This window comes from Crocodylus siamensis, chromosome 4 (assembly GCF_052110815.1).
Source record: "Crocodylus siamensis isolate JL-2025a chromosome 4, ASM5211081v1, whole genome shotgun sequence".
Lineage (NCBI taxonomy): Eukaryota > Metazoa > Chordata > Crocodylia > Crocodylidae > Crocodylus > Crocodylus siamensis.
The window spans coordinates 151,232,525-151,250,990 of record NC_143398.1 but is presented as its reverse complement, the minus strand read 5'-3'; the positions used below and the strand labels follow the sequence as shown (position 1 = coordinate 151,250,990).

At 45.2% G+C, this 18,466-nt stretch overlaps 1 protein-coding gene across 10 annotated transcripts in view; it reads right to left on the bottom strand.

Moving 5' to 3' along the window:
- Nucleotides 1-18,466, bottom strand: part of TANC2 (tetratricopeptide repeat, ankyrin repeat and coiled-coil containing 2) — a 780,830-nt gene that overhangs the window by 440,220 nt on the left and 322,144 nt on the right. For 2 of the 10 annotated variants that reach the window (XM_090044146.1, XM_090044147.1), the window contains exon 4: nt 50-116. The exons of the other annotated variants lie outside the window; for them this stretch is intronic. In XM_090044146.1, the coding sequence (XP_089900272.1) occupies nt 50-116 (67 nt within the window). The remainder of the gene's footprint in view (nt 1-49; nt 117-18,466) is intronic. 10 annotated transcript variants of the gene reach the window in all.

Genomic DNA, 18,466 nt, shown 5'->3' with positions numbered 1-18,466 from the left:
CTCTAATATACTAGTCTATGATTGAAATATAGTTTAAAAGATACTGAACCTGTAATTAAGGATCTTCCATGTTGAGGGGTTAAGTTACGCTTAATGCTTCTCCCTGTTCTGGAGGGCTATAAGGTACGTGGAGCATGTGTAGTAGTGGATAATGATACAGTATGCACCACCTTTTTCCAAGTGGTCAGTTCTGTTGGCTGGTGGGAAAGGGAGGCAGAAGACAAGTAAATTATGAACCATGTTCATCTGAACTTTTCCTTTTTGCATTCTTGAGCAGAACCAGGTACAGTTCACGAAGGTCCTTATAAACCTATACAACCAGAATTTATTTATTAAATGTATATCCTACCCTATCCAAAAGGTTCGGAGCTGCTTACAGTCAACGGACCAACAACCTACAGATAGAATTCCCCAAACAACACCCCAAAACTTGGGAACTCTTGGGAAGAAGAAATACTTAAACTAGTGGACAAATACCAACACACACACACACACACTCACTCTCTCTCTCCCTCTACAGGTGAAACTACACATCACAACTAGCATGTGCTAACTCTAAGGAATATTAAGCTGCGTTAAGTTAGCATGTGCTATGAGCATTCACAGATGAAGGGTTAAGGTAATACCTTCTCTAACCTACAGTGCTCAGACCTGCCGGCAGGGCTAAGTACAGACCGTCAAGGCTGAATTGATTCAATCTTTGCAGGTTAATCTAAGCTGCGAAGATTGAAATGATGAGCAAGTGAACAGACATTCATTTGTGATTCTGGAAATGCAGCCACATGCCTGTAGTAGCCCAGGCCGTAAGATAGGGAAGGAGCGGGGTGGGCAGTAAGGCACACCTCCCTGTTCTGATGGAGCAAACAGTTTGGGCCACGACTAGGTTGCCCATCCTGTGTGGAGGTTTGGGGTGAGATGCAAAACATCTTGGGATACTGGGGGACTCTGAGTTAACTTGAATCTGGAGGGAATCTAGGATAGAAGTTTAATAAACTGATTTAACCTAAATCAGTTAAGTCTGCTATTGCATCCATCCAGGTTCATCTTAAATTGGTTTGGGCCATTTTGAAAGCAATTTATGTGTACTGAACTTCTCCTGTGTTCAAATTCAAAATTTGAATTTTCTGATCACTTATACTGGTTTATGTGTAATTTCTGCCCCTAGCCTAGAGGACCGGCAAGAAAGGACATGAGTGGAAGCTGCCAAGTCAGCTTCATGCTTGCCCTGCTTGCTGGCTCCCTAGACACAGTACAGTTAGGGATCTACCTAAATTGTGCCAGAAGTGTACTGCACAGTAGCTTGTTTCATCTTGTTCTTTTCACTGATTGGCAGAGGGGCTCTGGCAGCTCCACAACTCAGTTCTCATCAGCCAGGAGGCAAAAACCACCATTTTACATATATCGTAGTTTTTGTCTCCTGCCACCAACTGGCAGAAGGGCCCCGGTGGCCCTACTCCTTGCTGCTGATCAGCTGGGAGGCAAAACCATGGTCAATCAGGACCAAGCAGTGAGGGTGCCAGAGCCCCTCAGAATCAATGGAGGGGATGGTTTGCGGGCGTGGGGGGTACATGTCAAAAAGAGCAAAATTAAGCAGCTGCAGCTCAGTGCACTTCTGACATGGTTAAGGTAGATCCCTAAAAGTAGTCCAGTGGGGAAGGGGAGGGGAAGAGCCCCCCCCTGCACTGCTTGGATTGTTGCCCCTACCCCAACAAACAGTCCCCTCCACTGGCCCCCACATCAACCCCTGGCCCATGATCAAACTTACCCCTGGATCACCCCTCTATTGCCCTAATCATCCCTTGTCCCCTGAATCAGCTATGATTCCTCCCCATCCTACCTCTCATCAGCCCCTCAACCCCTGGACTACCACCCCAATCAGCTCAACAGCAGCAGTGGCAGTAGTGGTGGTGATGGTGGGGGGGGGGTTCCCCACCCCTACCTGTGCTGCCCCCACATGACAAGATGCAGGCCCCAGTGCACTCTGCCCCTGACCAGAAACTTTCTGTGGGTAAAAGGGGTAAGAGAGGGAGTGGGCAGAAGGGAAAGGGGGACAGGAGCTGGTCAGCATCTGTAGGGCCTTGTGGGAAAGCTACAGGTCTGATCCAGGCACAGGGGGAGCTGCTGACCAGCTCCCTGAAACCCCTACCCATCCCTGCCCCACTTCTCTCACAGGGAGCTACTGGGCAGTTGCAGGGCCCAGTGGGGGCAACATGAACCTGATCTGTGACATGTGGAGCTGCCAGACCTGCCCACCTCTCCTGCGGCAGCTTGGCAACGCCCCTCCTCCCTCTGGCTCCCCTGCCCTCTTTCTCTCCTTTCTCCTCCCTCCCCACTCACTCAGCTGTCCCCAGCTGTCAGTCCAGGGCTGTAGAGTCCTGGATGATAATTAGTCCACCTCAAAGCAGTGCCTCCTAAGATACCAGAAGACTGCAAATTGATGGTTTTATCTCAGGTGAACAGCCAGAAATTAATTTAACTGGAGCTGTGGAGCACAGCTCAAAGGTAACCCTTGCCCAAAGTGGCATAAATTTAAGATGGCTAGAGAGCACTTAACACTTCTTTAATGAGCCTTAATATGCAATTTTAAGTGCTCTTACCTTGGTCTAAGGAGATTTGTACTACTCATGTGCTAGCAACAAGGAGGGAGCTGCACTGACCACTCAGCAAGGTGCCAGAGAAGCAGTGTGGTATATGGCCCATAGCTGGTGTTGCATATGGCCCCTGGTCAATCCAAAATCGGGCAGCCCTGGTACAGACTACTACATCTACTCTGGCAAGGTAGTTAACATAACTCACTAGTAAAGTGTCTGAAAGCTCTTTCCTGAATTACTCAGTATTCTCACAAGCTGTTCATCAGAACTGTAATGGTTTTTACAGTCTGTCAGTTTTAAAAGAACTGTGCCATTTCCCCTTTGACAAGGAAATGTAGATTGTGGGTTTTGGCAAGCCTGTTCCTTATTTGGAGTACAAAGAAAAGACTTTCACAAAATTCAAAACAATCCAACTCCTTTGGACTGAGCACCTATTTCTTCCCCAAATCCCTGGACTTTACATTTAGGGACCCCCTTGCCAAGGCTTCCCTCTAGCTATATACTTGGAAAAAGTGGCTGGCCCTTTACTCCTCCATTTGTGAAACTTTTCTGTAACACAAAAGGACCTCAAGAGAGGTCTAACTGCCTACACAGAGAAGTGTACTTTAGCCCATATCCCCCCCACCCGAGAACAGCTATGCAACATTTCCAATTATCCACAGTGACGCAATAGTTCAAAATGAAACATACATTAAGTCAGAATGCATTGCCCAGGTAAAGAATTCGGGGTAGATCCAACACCTGGCTCTTGAAATCTTTCATAAAACATTTTGTTCTTAAGAACAAAGGAATATCATTTAAAACTTTTTTTCTGGATTTTAGTTGGCTTATTGTCTCACAAACTCAAGAAGAGCTGCCTTACCACATTATGACAAAAATAAACAAATTATTTTTAAAAATAAACGTATGTGCAATTGTACAAAATTAATCTATAAATAACACAGGGAAGAAATACATAATCATAATTTATTTCATAGCAATGATTCCTATCATGTTACCGAAGACACTCCCGTGTTGTATACAGTCACAGGAAATTAAAACACTGAAGGTGCCATTGACTGGAAGCATAATGTGTAATGTGCTGCTCAGCTGAGTCACAGGAGATTGGGCAACTGCTTAATAGTAACTATATTTCTTTGAGATTTCCTGTCCACAGTCAATCCATTCTTGGTGTTTGTGTGTCCTGCAGACATGAGATTGGATTCTTCTGGCCATCAGTATCTCTTAGAGCAACATCTAATAGCACACTTCTGACTCATACTCAGCTTACATTTTATGATAACCCCCTATGTTCCTGTCTGTAGTACTACAGCCTTCCCAGTCATTTCACAATTTCTTTTGTACATTTTTAAATCTTATTCCGATCTTCCAGAGTGCCTGGTATCCCACACCAGCTTGGTGTCATTAGCAGATAAGTCTGCACTACATTCCATCCTCCAAGCCATTAATGGAACTGACTCAATACACCTTGCATTCGATATTCATTGAATAAAGTGAACAGAGAGTAGCAGATGAATTTCTGACACTGCTAGTAAAGGCACACACTAAAATCCAGGGCCCTCTCCCATGCATCCATTTCACTGAGATGAACACAAACCAAGGCTTTGTCTTTTCTGCTGCCCCCCTCCTCAACTCCCTCTTTTGGCTGTCCAGGGGGAAAAAAAAACTAGCTAAAGCCCATTTCATTTTGGAGTGCTGTTCTAGCTACCAGCTGCCCTACTGTAATTAGTGAGAACAAAGGGTCAGTTCAGGGAGGTCCGAAGTAGGCTCAGTTATCAAAAAGTCCAGTCTTTGTGGCTCTTTTTCATTAGGCACCAACTTGTATAGGACCACTTTCTCATTAGCAGGGGATCCTGGTTTAAAAAAAATGCAAATTCTCTAATTAAAGCCCCCCAAATCCATGTTTTTCCATGATTAAAATTATATATAGGTATCAGTTGACTATAATGTTTTATTGACATGTTTACAATATCCAATGCAATTTGGAAACCTACCAGTGCCTCAATCACAATAATAAAATAAATTCTTAATACCTTTACATTTTGTTAGATTTGGTGTTTTTTATGAAGGAAAATTAGACCTCCCCCTGCCCACTTCACTCACCAGGATGCAGATCCAGCTGTGGCTGCCTGTTACTCCCCATCCACAGCCACCCCACTCCTGGCCCTACTGGTGCCTCTCACTGTCCACCCACAGCCCCCTGCCTTCCACCCCTACCAGAGGGGTCCCCAGCTGCCAGAGCTACAGGCAGCCCCCGCTGCCCACAGGAGCACCCAAGCCCCAGCTGCCACCCATGGGAGGCAGCAGTAGTTGCCGCAGCAAAGCATGGAGCCCAGCTCAACCCTCCCCCACAGGCAGCATAGGTAAAGCGGAGCCCGTGGGGAGGGTGGATGCAGGCTGCCCACTGTGGATTTGGGGCTCCCCATCCTGCTGCCTTCCCCCAGGGTCCTCTGCAGCCCAGCAGGCAATATCTGGTACAGCAGGGCAGAGAGGGGTGGGGAAACTCGGTGATGCTGCCGGGAGCCCTGTACTGCCATGAGGCACCTTTTGCCCACCCAGCAGCAGCAGGGGCACAACTCTGCAGTGCCACCCCCATGCTGCTGGGCAGGCAGGGGGGCCTCACTACGGCAGTGTGGGGCCAGCAGTGGCTGCATCAAACCTCCCCACCCCACTCTGCCCTGCTGCACCGGGTCCAGACTGCCGGGCCACAGAGTCCCCCAGGGGGAGGGCACCAGGGAAGGGAACCTCAAGCCCACAGTGAGCAGCACGCTCCCATTCCGCCCCCCCCCCCCCAAATCTGGGGGTCATGTGTCCCCCATGCCCCTTGCAGAAGTGTGCACAGTGGCACGTGTATATGCATATGGTGCCCCCTGCCTGACTGCCTTCCTCCCGCTCCCCCCAGCTCCTTACAGGCTGGAACTCTGCTAGCCTGCAAGGGAAAACCCACCATTTCCCATGTTTTTCTCCTTAAAAAAGAGAAAATCCAGGTTTTACTGCATAGTTCCACGGTGAATGTAAAAACTGGATCTCTGCTCATTAGCCACTGACACAACTAGTGAGGATGGTGGGGTCAGAGTAAAAGTCCTTTGTACCCCCATAAAAACAACAGTCACAAAGGAGATGAAAGGCAGCATGTGTTTCCACCTTTAGACAGCTGGAAAGTCTTGGAGCCTACGTGGTAAATTGGCAGGTGGGAAATATCCAATATTTTGTGAGGAGAGAGATTTCAACATGCTGCAAAGCTCCAGATTGGGGACCTAGCTTTGAAGAGGGACATGGAAGGCAGAGAACAGCCTGAACTTGATGATACTAAGGAAGGAGACCAGCATGGAGACAGCATTAGCCTGAGGACTTGGTTGTCAGATGTGAAGCGAGCCCCATGTCCTAATATAAAAGCAGCATTTGTAGCATTTGCCCAGACAGTACAAACACCCAGCATGGCTGTGCTACACAGGAATCATAGTTTTCCAAGATGGAAAAGGGGAACAGGATTTGGGGGAAAGGAGTAGGCACAGGGGGGCGGGGGGGAGGGTTCTTCTTGTGAATGTTGATGGTAAAAAGAAAGCAAGAGGAAAGTAACTGGGAAAGACAAAAATAAAGCATGAAGCAAGTCCATACAATGGTACAGACACAGCAGGCAACCTCTGATATTTTGGATCATGGTATACACATAAGAGGTCTAGTCAGATGCCTGATAAATCCATTTATGGCTGACGAACTGAATTAGAAAGTGACACAACTTGTTACAAGTTTCACAAATCCGTATGTTGTCTGAGTAGTGACATATGGTATAGCTAAAAGAACAATGTTGGTGGGGGGTGGAGGGGGCAACAACAGCACTAGTCATAACCCGAGTGCTGAAGCATAAGGCTAGGGGAAGGACAGCAAGAGGAAAGGTATAAAATCAAATAAAAGGCAACAAAAGAGAAAAAGGCAATAAAGCAGCCATGCACAGACTTTGAACAAGCTGTAGGCTGCAAAGCAGACCAACAAAAGAAGCTACAACTCAGGGAGGCAGTTGAGACAAACTAAAGATTTAGAAGAGTGCACAACTCCCTAGATAAAGGATGTTCAATCCCCAACTCATGGGCCACAATGCTATATCACCTAGTCTGCAGGGCTCCCCTTAGGTCTGGAAATTTGGCAGCAGGAAAGCAGTGGCACTGCATACCCACCACCAAATTTCCAAAGGGTAATTATTAACAGGTCCATGTCAGAATGGCCAGGAGATTTTGAGTGGTGTCCCACAGGGGTCTGTCCTGGGAAAAGGAGAAGGACTATGGAAAAGGACTTGTGAGACTTGGTAGATCACAGAACCAACTTGAGTCTGCAGTGTGATGCTGCCACACAAAAGGTGAAAGCAGCTTTGAGATGCATCAACAAAAGCATTAGATGCAAGACACAAGAAGTGATAGTGCCTCTCTACTCAGCACTGGCAAGGCCTCATCTGGAGATGTGGAGAATTTAGAGAGAGACCAGAGGTGGACAACAAAGGAGCTAAGCATGTTCAGCTTGCAGAAATGGTGCTTTAAGAGGGGACATGAGTTGGGGTCAGGAAGGAATTTTGCCCCATTGTCCGATCGGTACGGACTTTGGGGTTTTGCCATCCTGTGTAGCTGGGGGCATGGCCCTCTATTTGGGATCTCTTGAACATATGCTGACAACATTTCACAGAAGCAGGACATTGGCTGTCATGGTTCCCCAGCTTTACTTGTGGCAGGTTAGGCTGTTTGGTCTGTGTTGTGTCAGGGTTCATGGTGGTCTTATGTAGGTTAAATTATGGTTAGTGTAGGATGGTTTGGATAGGGATGATCCTGCTTCAGATGACCTCTGAAGGTCCCTTCCAGCCCTGCTTCTCTGTGATTCTATGATTCCTGGTAGCACTCACAAGCAGTAATGTATCTAATAGGAGACAACTGCAGCACAAACCCTGGGTATTTTCTCACACACTACCAAATCCCCAAGTAAGATATGCACCTTGTTTTGGGGAAGGCAGAATGAAAAAAAGATTGTTTCAGACATGGATAAATGCTGACTGCTGCAAAAAGTACTAACTGCTGCAGCGGTGGCTGTGAGATGGTTAAGGCTGTAACTCTCACTCCAAAGGGTAAATGCTCTCCCATCAAGAAGAGTTTAAGAAAAGTGGTTGCTCCTCAAGGGAGCGATCCTCAATGCACATGCTAAGTCTATTCCATTTCGGAGGCAAGGCAGCAAGAGGGCATAGCAGCCACCCTGGCTTTCCAGGGATTTAGCAGACCTCCTGAGGCTAAAAAGAAAGGCCTACAAAAGATGGAGGATGGGATTCACCTCGAAGGAGGATTATTCTGCACTGGTCCAGTCCTGCAGGGAGCAAACCAGGAAAGCCAAGGCTGCAACTGAACTCCAACTAGCTTCAAGCATCAAGGACAATAAAAAGTCCTTTTCAGATATGTGGGGAGCCAGAGGAAAAGCAAGGGCAACGTTGGACCCCTACTGAACCAGATGAGGCAACTGACAACTGATGCCCAGGAAAAAGCCAACCTATTAAATGGGTAGTTTGCATCAGTCTTTCATCAGTCCCATGGGACACCCATGCCCGCCATGGGACAGGGCGGTCTGGGTGAGGGAGATCCCCTGCCCTCCATTAATGCTGACCTCATGAAGGAACACCTAGAGAGGCTGGATACCTTCAAATCAGCCGGCCCCGACAATCTACACCCCAGGGTACTCAAGGAGCTGGCAAGCATTATAGCCCAGCCTCTGGCACCGATCTTTGAAAACTCCTAGTGCTCTGGTGAAATGCCTGAAGACTGGAAGAAGGCCAATGTGGTGCCAATCTGCAAGAAAGGGAGGAAAGTGGATCCAGCTAACTACAGGCCCATCAGCCTGACTTCTATCCCAGGGAAGATCTTAGAAAAGTTTATTAAAGAGGCCATCTTTAATGGACTGGCCAATGCCAACATCCTAAGGGACAGCCAGCACAGGTTTGTTGTGGGTGGGTCTTGCTTGACCAATCTCATGTCCTTTTACGACCAGGTGACCTATCACCTGAACAAGGGGAAACAGATTCATGTCATATATCTTAACTCAAAAAAGCCTTCCATCTGGTATCCCATGATCACCTCTTGGTGAAACTGGCCAATTGTGGCCTTGGGTCCACCACGATCCCCTGGCTGGGAAACTGGCTCTGTGGTCAGACCCAGAAGGTAGTTCTTGGACCCAAATTTTTCAACATCTTCATTGATGTGGACATTGGAGTTGGAAGTGCACTGGCCAAGTTCACCGATGACACCAAACTTTGGGGTAAAGCATCCACACCAGAAGATAGGCGGGTGATCCAGGCTGACCTGGACAGGCTCAGCAAATGGGCGGACAAGAATCTGATGGTGTTTAACACCAAAAAATGCAAGGTTCTCCACCTTGGGAGGAAAAACCTGCAGCATCCTTACAGGCTCGGCAGTGCTACGCTGGCTAAAAAAGAGACTTGGGGGTCATCACTGACCACAAGATGAACATGAGCCTTCAATGTGATGCTGCAGCTAGTAAAGCGACCAAAACGCTGGCTTGCATCCATAGATGCTTCTCAAGCAAATCCCGGGACGTCATTCTCCCCTTGTACTCGGCCTTGGTGAGGCCGCAGCTGGAGTACTGTGTCCACTTTTGGGCTCCACAATTCAAAAAGGATGTGGAGAAGCTTGAGAGAGTCCAGAGGAGAGCCACGCGCATGATCAGAGGTCAGGAAAACAGATCTTACGATGACAGGCTGAGAGCCATGGGGCTCTTTAGTCTGGAAAAGCGCAGGCTCAGGGGTGATCTGACGGCCACCTATAAGTTTATCAGGGGTGACCACCAGTACCTGGAGGAATGTTTGTTCACCAGAGCGCCCCAAGGGATGACGAGGTTGAACGGTTATAAACTACTGCGAGACCATTTCAAGCTGGACATAAGGAAGAATTTCTTTACTGTCCGAGCCCCCAAGGTCTGAAACAGCCTGCCGCTGGAGATGGTTCAAGCACCTACACTGAACACCTTCAAGAGCAAATTGGATGCTTATCTTGCTGGGATCGTATGACCTCAGCTGATTTCCTGCCCTTTGGGCAGGGGGCTGGACTCAATGATCTTCCGTGGTCCCTTACAGCCCTAATGTCTATGAAATCTATGAAATCCTTGGCTCAGGGCTGAAGCCTTAGCTGAAACATCACTTGCCCCAGCCCAGGTTGGCTCATACTGCAGAAAAGCAGGCATGCTGCAAGCGTAGGGGTGGGGATGAGAAGCAAGATGAGGGGAACAGGCACAGGGAAAGCAATGGATGTGGGTCTAGCCTCTATATATGGAAAATTTATAATTTTCCATATATGGAATCTCATTTTTTTGTCATTTTAATTTTTTATGCGTCTTAGATTCAGGTCAATATAGTAATTTAACACTCTCTCTCTGTACATACACACAAATGAAAGATAATGCTTTCCTGCATGTTTAATTTAAACTCAGATAATATGGTATTTTGTCAGGCAAATCCTGAGGCACTGCTCTGAAGCACTGAACAATAGATGGCTAAATGGAGACAACACATCTTCAAACACAATACATTAGAGTGTGTGAACTGCTACATAGGTTTTATAATCTGGTATATATTTGTCAGGTACTCTGCAAGTCATACAGCTTAATGGAGGTGGGGAAGGATTACAGTAAATCAACTTTCAGAGAGAGAGGAGATAAAGGAATGTGGTAGCTCAGCACTTTCATATCTCCAGACTGAATAAAGATTGCTCTTATGCCTTCATTACCACTGCATTCATTGCAGAGGGAAGCAACCACGACAGCTGTACACCTTGGCTGAAATTCAATACATTTGGATAGGTGTTCTCAAAAGCATTTCAGTTTTGCTGAAGAATGCATTTGAAGATTAAAAGTAGCCAGTGTTCAAATTCACAATTTAAAGAGAAATGAACAATTACTTAAAAGCAAATTCTCTAGAGCAGACTGTCCTTTCAAGGCAAGATTATCTGTGACAGGTACTCATTATAGGAAGCTAAATAAATATGCAAATGTAACTCCCAATAAGCCATGTAATTTCAGTTTATACTTCCATGAATTTCCTGTTGCTCAAACACTGGTTTATGCTATTTTAATTTCCATTCCTTCTTTATAGTCTCTGTTTTGGGGAAGATTTGAGAGAACGTGGTCTTTTGAACACTCACAATCTGTTGTTTAATCTTATGGCTCCAGCCCGGCCACACTGTGATCCATGCCTCAGGCTGGAGTGGGGGCGAAGCCAGGCCAGAGCTGGAGCTGGAGCTGGAAGGTAAGCAGTGACAAGCGAGCAGGCACGGGAGCAGACAGCGATGGGGCTGCAGAGAAGAAGAGATGGTGGGGGAGTGGACAGTGGTTGCAGCTCTGATTCTGACCCCAACTCCAAGCCGGGTTCAAGGTCAGAGCCACAGTCACAGCAGCCGTCAGACCTGCTCCCCCCACACTCCATACCCAAAAATCAGATGAGGGGCTTCTCCCCATGCTAAGCAGAGGAGGGGATCCTCGTCTTGGATTTGCATAAATATGATATTTAAGATTTGATAATATTTTTAATTAACTACACGTATACCAAGACAAAAACTATATTAAAAATGAGTTAAAGCTGAGTACGTATCTATAACTTAAAGGTACAAAAAGGATTATTGTAACCATACCCAAACTAAGCAGTGCGCGCGCGCGTGTGTGTGTGTGTGTGCGCGCGTGTGTGTGTGTGCACGCGCGCGCGCACCCACAGACATACAAATAACCTATTGGATTAATAGTTTGTTGTAAAACATCTTACTCGGAAGAGATTTCAGATGTTTATTAATGTGTACTAGTGTGATATTTATACTGTTTGTATTTGTGTTATTGGAAATGGTCCCTTTGGGAAAGCGTATGTCAGAATAAGAATGAGTACAATGTGAGAGTAATTTTGTCAGGGGAAATCTCTGCCTATGTAAATTCCATAAATGTCACCACCTGATTTAGTAAACTTCACTGTTCAAAAAACCCTCACTTCCAAAGGCATAACATTAATTAGCACATATTGAAGGATTGGATGTCCCAGGGCAATGCTAATGAAGTTCAGAACCTTTTGACTATAGATCTTCAGTATAACTCTGTAGACTCAGCAAAAAGTGGGGGGGTTTTGCCCAAGGAAAATGAACTACCCCTGCTACCCTAGAGAAGTTATATTTTAGATGTATGAAATGTATACATCCAGACTGGACAGAAAACAAGAAGTCTGCACTGCATTCATCAGGATTGCCTTTCACAATGTGAAATGTTTCATATAGAATGTTTAGTCATAAACAAATTAGTTCATTAACTAATTTGCATCGTGTCACATACGGGGGATGCCTACAATTCAGTAGGTATGTGGATCCTAAACATGGTAAAAAACTACATGTTTTAACAAAGCCATAGGTGCAACCTCCAGAAGATGTGATCAAACGTAAAATGGTTCTGATAACAAGAGAAAGAAAAATGGGGCATGTGTTCATTTAAAAGCATCAGAACAAATTTCTGTAAATCTGGCTGCTGAGCTGCTAAACAGATTACTATGAAACGAAGACACCATTTATCTTTTGCTAATATCCTATAGGAACAGAATTACACAGCACAACAATTCCTTACAACAGCAATCAGCACTATCCTATATGCAGCTGATACATAGGGAATATTTAGGCTGAAGTCTTTAACAGTTCCTAGGACTCAGTGGCAGCTATGAAATGAACTAAGATCAATGTGCTCACTTGCATGGTATAATGTCTCACTAGTTACATATAACCTCCAGATATACCCGGTAGGTTGTGGGGTCAACACTCCAGCAATGACCCACTGAGTAGCTGAAAAATGTGTTAGATGATAAATAGATATGCTTTTAAGATATATAAAGTAACACTAACAATCATGTACTGTATGAGATTCAGCACAGCTGTGTTCAGGTTATAATCAGATCTGTGTTGCATGTCTTATTTCTAGTTGCTTTTCTTCTTCTAAACAATTGTCTTTTTAAAAACAATGATACAACAAATCCTCCACAGTGCACAAGACCAGTGCATTCTTTGAAGTGACTGCCCCCCAGAGAAACAGAAAACCCTGAAGAGGTTTCAGCAACCCTGCAGAATTAGTCCAGCACAGAAACCACTGCATAGCAATTTGAGTAGAAGTAAGATGCATCTGCAGCCAACATGGTCTGATGTCAGCAATAATCTGCTGCTTCCTGCACTGCTTCACACTCAGGTATTCGTGTTTATGATAAAAGCAAAGAGAGGAGGTAATAAAAACAGCAATAAAGTACAATCAGCCTAACATTGCTTATTCTTTATTTAACTGTAACTGTTTTTTAAAGAACATCAAGTGCTTAAGTATCCCTTTAGTTCCTTATCTCCTTTTTTCTATCTGAGAAATCTATTGTTAGTACAGGAATACACAAGGGTGGGTCTAGCTTCTCTATGCATGCTGGGATATCTGCTGCAAAAACTGACTGCATTAGATGGATTTAGTTAGTCTATAAGGTGCAAATCTACCCTGCCTTCGGCCTGACTTCAGGCTAACGACCTCTCTCTGCATTAGGTATGCCATTGTTCTACAGAGCTGTTAACAAAGTGTGTGACACCATACTAGCTTGAAATAATTCTTGTAAACCCTGCACCATATAAAGAATGAATTTGTAACATAACACTCAAATTCAACCTTGTCCAGTTATTAAGCACTGATTTGATTCCAAGTCAGTTTGCCACACCTGAAGACAAAAAAGTATATTTTGTACATAGCAGGCACGTCTACACATATAATTAATGCGCAGAAAGCTTACTAATAAAATACTGTGCAGTAAGCTTTCCTTGGCAGCACGCCTACATGTGTACCTATTGAGAGCAGTGCAGGGCATGACTACTCCTGCTATGCTCTGTTTCCATGTGGCAGCCACGGGGAGCTCTAGGCTTCCCTGGGTGCCAGCCCCAGGCTGAAGAGGGGCCTGTCAAGCAGCTGTTTCCCAGCCCTGTGCCCCAAATTGGGGCAGGGGGCTAGGAAACAGCTGAAAGGGAGGAGATAGTTCCCCCAACCCCTGCTGTCTGGGCTGACGTGGGGTAATTTGCTGCACATGGTTACATGGCAACACCTTAATGCACATATGCAATGTACCTCACAACTGGTATCAAGGATTTAAAAGACACACACCTGTACAGTCAAATTGCCAAACTGCATCCAAGCTTGCCGATTACAACCCAACAACTACAGCAGAAGCAGTCCCCAGACCTTGGGGCATTTTGTCGTGGAAATGTTCAGTTCCCACTCTCTCTCTCTCTCATTCTGTCTCATCTGATGGTTATAGCCAGCTCAGCCCAGTGTAGAAGATCACATCACAGTCTTTTTTTTTTTTTTTTTAAAGCAATCTCAGGGGATTCATGTCAGGCTAAGTAATGACACTGTGAAGGCAGTTCAAATATTCTTCTGCAGAATATTTGAGAAGGGGTATAATTGTACCCTGACTGTGCTGTAAATTTGAAGTTAGAGAACAGTGGACAAAAAAAACCCCCATGAATCGCAATCACTAAAAGAAAAAAAAGCAGGAGACTAGTAGCCAAAATTCTGTCCTGATTAGGTGACGCTGGTATAATTTACAACATTTCTTAAATAGTGGAGCTCCTCCAAAACATCTGTATATTCCAAAAATTGAAAATTGCTATACTAAACACAAATAAACCTTCCATATAGGAGACTGTTGTGATAAAACTGTGCATGACATTCAGCTTATAAACATCCAACTCATAAACCAAATGCATCAACCTTCATTATTATCAGTGTGCTGATTCACTTATGAACAATCATTTCATCTTGAAACAAGAAAGCCATTAAATAAAAAAAAACAAGATTTGTAATTTCCATGCAGGATCATTCTAAACTGTGTAATTAATTATAAAAACCCTACTTTTTTGTTTTAGATGCAGTAATTTATACCTTACAGGTTTTACTTTGGTTATACTGGAACAATGGATGAGTAACTAGGCTTACCAGTCTAATTTTCCTAGAATACAAATCAGTAATGCTGTTGCAGGGGGACAAGAAACAAGGGGTGGAAACCCCTTTCCTGCAGACAGAAGCATGGTGGGAAAAGCCCACTGCAGTAGCAAGGAGACAGCCCCATAACGGGGCAGAATTTACCCTCAGCAGGCATGGCGTCCAGGAACATGACGCAGCCAAGCAAACCACCCATGCGGTTCATCAGCCACTTTTCAATGCAGCTGGGGCTGGCGTGTGGCAGTGACAGAAGAAAGCCAGCCAGCTGAGACACAAGGGGAGACACAACCGAGTGGCTGATGAGTGCTCCCCCCAGGATGGCCAGAGACCCTGTATGGTGGGACCCAGGACAGAGTCCCAAAGAGGAGCAGACCCCAGGGAGGGAACACCGGCCCAAATCTGGGCCAGGGAAGTTGTCAAGGGACGAATCTCTCCAATGGACGCAGGACACATGAGTCAGGAGACGTTTGCAACTCCTTTGACTTTTTTTTTGTTCAGTTTCTTGTTTAGTTTTTATGTTGCCCCTGTAGGGCAGAAGACAGATGCCCGAGATGACCCCTGGGGCTGAGGGGGAACGGGGGCCCTCGGAGATCCCAGGCCTATAAATAAGTAAGAAGTAAGATTGGACGTCCCGATGTCCTTATAAGACCAGTCCTTAAGAGAGGACACAAGGAGCAGACAACCCAGGTCCATCTGGAAAGGGCATGGGATAGCAGATCTGCCCACAGGATGGAGGAGCGTTGGGTACAAGCTGCCATAATTTGAAACACAGAGCAGGGTCATGTCCATAGGCCTGATGACTGAAGCTCACAGACCGACTAATATCTGGTCGAATGCCACTGACTTGCACATAGAAGGGGTGTAAGGGAGGTGGACACCCAGTAACATCCGCTGGTGACATCTCCTAACAGAATTCCACACTAAGGGTGCCTCCTATCTTTGAACCCAACTACAAGTTGTGGCAGGCGAGTTTCAGGGATCTCCCTGGGGAAGTGGTGCATGAATAGCAGCAGTACCTAAGGGAATTCCAAAGCAGGACACGCAACCAGTCCTGAGCTGCTCAAGAGAGACTACTCAACACCTGATGAGTACAAATACATACACTTTACAGTAAGTAGACAGAAGTCACAAAATGCAAGAGTATCAGCAATTCAACTAAGTATTAATAATGCACCATGAAAAGAAATACAATAATAGCTTTCCAAATATGGAAAGTGTATTATGCAAGAAGATAAGAGACTCTACATCATAGCAATGTTTTCATAGACATGTTGTTACATTTTATAATTACTGGTACATTAGTCATTAACTGGCCTTAATCCAAGGTATTTTTACAACACAAAATAAATGACAGTTATTACTTGACATTATAAGTAATGTCAAGAGAAGGGAAGAGTCAGAATTAAAACAGGGTATTTATTGTACCCATGCTCTGAGGATAACTTTGGATATAAGAACCACACTATCACAATGAGAAATTACTTCTAAAATTAGGGTTATAATGAGTAACGTAAAGTAGCAGTCTGCTAGTATGGTGTATTATTACCATTGATTAATACACCTACAGACTAAGAGTATGAGGATATATGATGTTCTGGTAACTATATGAAGCTTGTCTATTTATATTACATATTTTTATCTATATCAATACACAGACATAAACACTTTTCATACTTTGGTACACATCCAACTTCCAGTTTTAAAACACAATTAACAAAACCATTACCACATTTTTAAATGGAGCCCAGCATACCCTTACTATTTGTGGTGTTTCACAGCACTGGTGAGCTAGCTGGCAAACAGAATAGAGTTAAAAGTATCATGGGTCCTTGAGGTAGTAAGAAAAGTTAAGCCAGAGATGCATCTTATTTAGAACATCCAAAATGTAAAGAAATCCTTCAAAAGTCGGCCTACTCCAATTTAAAAAAAAGCCTCAAGACACCATCAGTGGATTTTACTTGTTTTTATTTAGAACATTTTACTTAAATTGTATATACTTATTTTGAGAGACAGAAATGATACTTAAAGCTCCCCACTCCTTTCAATACCTAACCTCCCAAAAATACAGGGATCAACTCTGCATTTTAATCAGTTCCCTGATATTAACTCTGTTTCTCAAGAAGAGCACATGCATTAAAAATATAAATTAGCAGCAAACCGTTTGATTCAGAACAGCCAAACACCTTCCTTGAGCAAAATGTTCAAAACCACCTGAGACAGCTCCAAGCACACCCCACACACCCACTCCCACACCCAGGTTCCGAGACTGGGATTCTGGCAGTGAAGATGCCCACGGTTGTCCTCAGTGTCTGCTCCCAAGCACATGGAACAGCAAAGTCTGGAGAAGAGCCACAGAGGGCTGCCGAAACAGCTTTGTGGGCATATTCTTAGTTTCAAACATGCCCTTGGAGCAAGTGGTCAGGGCAAGCTCAGACCCAACCCAACTTGGAAATGCCACCACTTTGGAAACGCCATACTTAGTCTCACAAATCAGTTGTGGCTTTTGAAAATTATAGCCATCAAAACACATGATCCAAGAATACAGTCAACATTTCTGATATATAATCTGTAGACTCTCCATAATATTGTTTGAGTCTTCAATATTAGTTTGGAAACATATTTGGATGAGTAACCTTGATATGGAATTACGGAAGTGAACTTGATATGGAAAAATACCTACAAGAATACATCATTACTTAAATAAATGTAATATTGGTCTTTTTGGAAACTACGTAAGTTAATGGGGCAGTGTGGGAGGTAATAGCTGAATACAATGTTTACTGCCGCTGAATTAGAAAGGTACTAATTTGCTGTAATCCAAGTGCATTAACTTGCAATTATGAGTTTAGGTTTCAATACAGGACCATCCAATACAATTAGGTGAAGTTCCAAAAACTGAAAACCTTCCACAAAGGAAAAAGAGTATAAGGAGCTCACCACCCTCAGTGTGTATAGCAAGGGGGGAGGATCCATCAGGCAAGCTGGACCTGTATTTCGTATCTGTCATTGAATCAAAGACAAGTCACCACAGCTGGTGGTTTGGAGCAAGTGTCTCAGCCCACCAGCTTCATGATTTAACTTTACTGAAAGTGGGGAAAAAATCCAAAAACCTTTTTAGATGAGCGGCAGCTCAAATAGGAACAGCATATATTGGAGCCAGGGTTTTTGTCTTCCCTGAGCACACATGCCCAGACGTGCACTTTGGTGTGAGGCAAGTTGTACCACTTAGGGCAAAATAACCCTCCCCAGCTCCTGCTGGATCTGCAGTCGGGGGAGTTAGAGCCTGCAGCCAGCACCTGTGCATGCTCTGGCACTGCTTCCACACCCTGATGACCCCGAGATCCTGGCTGGGCTCCAGAGACAGGCACTGGAGTTTTTCTGTCTAGGACAGTACTGGGTCGCTGCAGAGGTCCTGAGTCTCCCTCCCCTTGCAGGAAGGCGGCCAGGACCTGGTTTGCCTGTGCAGCTAGGTCCTGATGTTCCACCTTCAGGCCCTGCAGCAACTGCTAAACGGTGTCAGTAACCATGCAGCATGGGGCCACTTGGGGTGTACCTTTGTCCACTACTTCTGAGGGCTCCACTACGACTGGCAGCTCCTTGGCCTGTGGGGCTTCTCCCTGCAGCACCTACAAGGGCTGCCAGGGTTTTACCAGGACCTCCTCTGGGCCCAGAGTCTGGTCTCTGCCTTCAGATCCCCTGCAACACTCGCCCAGAGTGCCGACTTGCTTGTCAAAACCCTCTTCTGGAACCCCGCCCCAAGGTGCCAATGGCACAGACGCTCTGGTTGCAACAGAGGCTGGCCCTGGGTAGTATCATCCATATCGGAGACTTCCTGGACTATGACAGGCAGGTGTGGG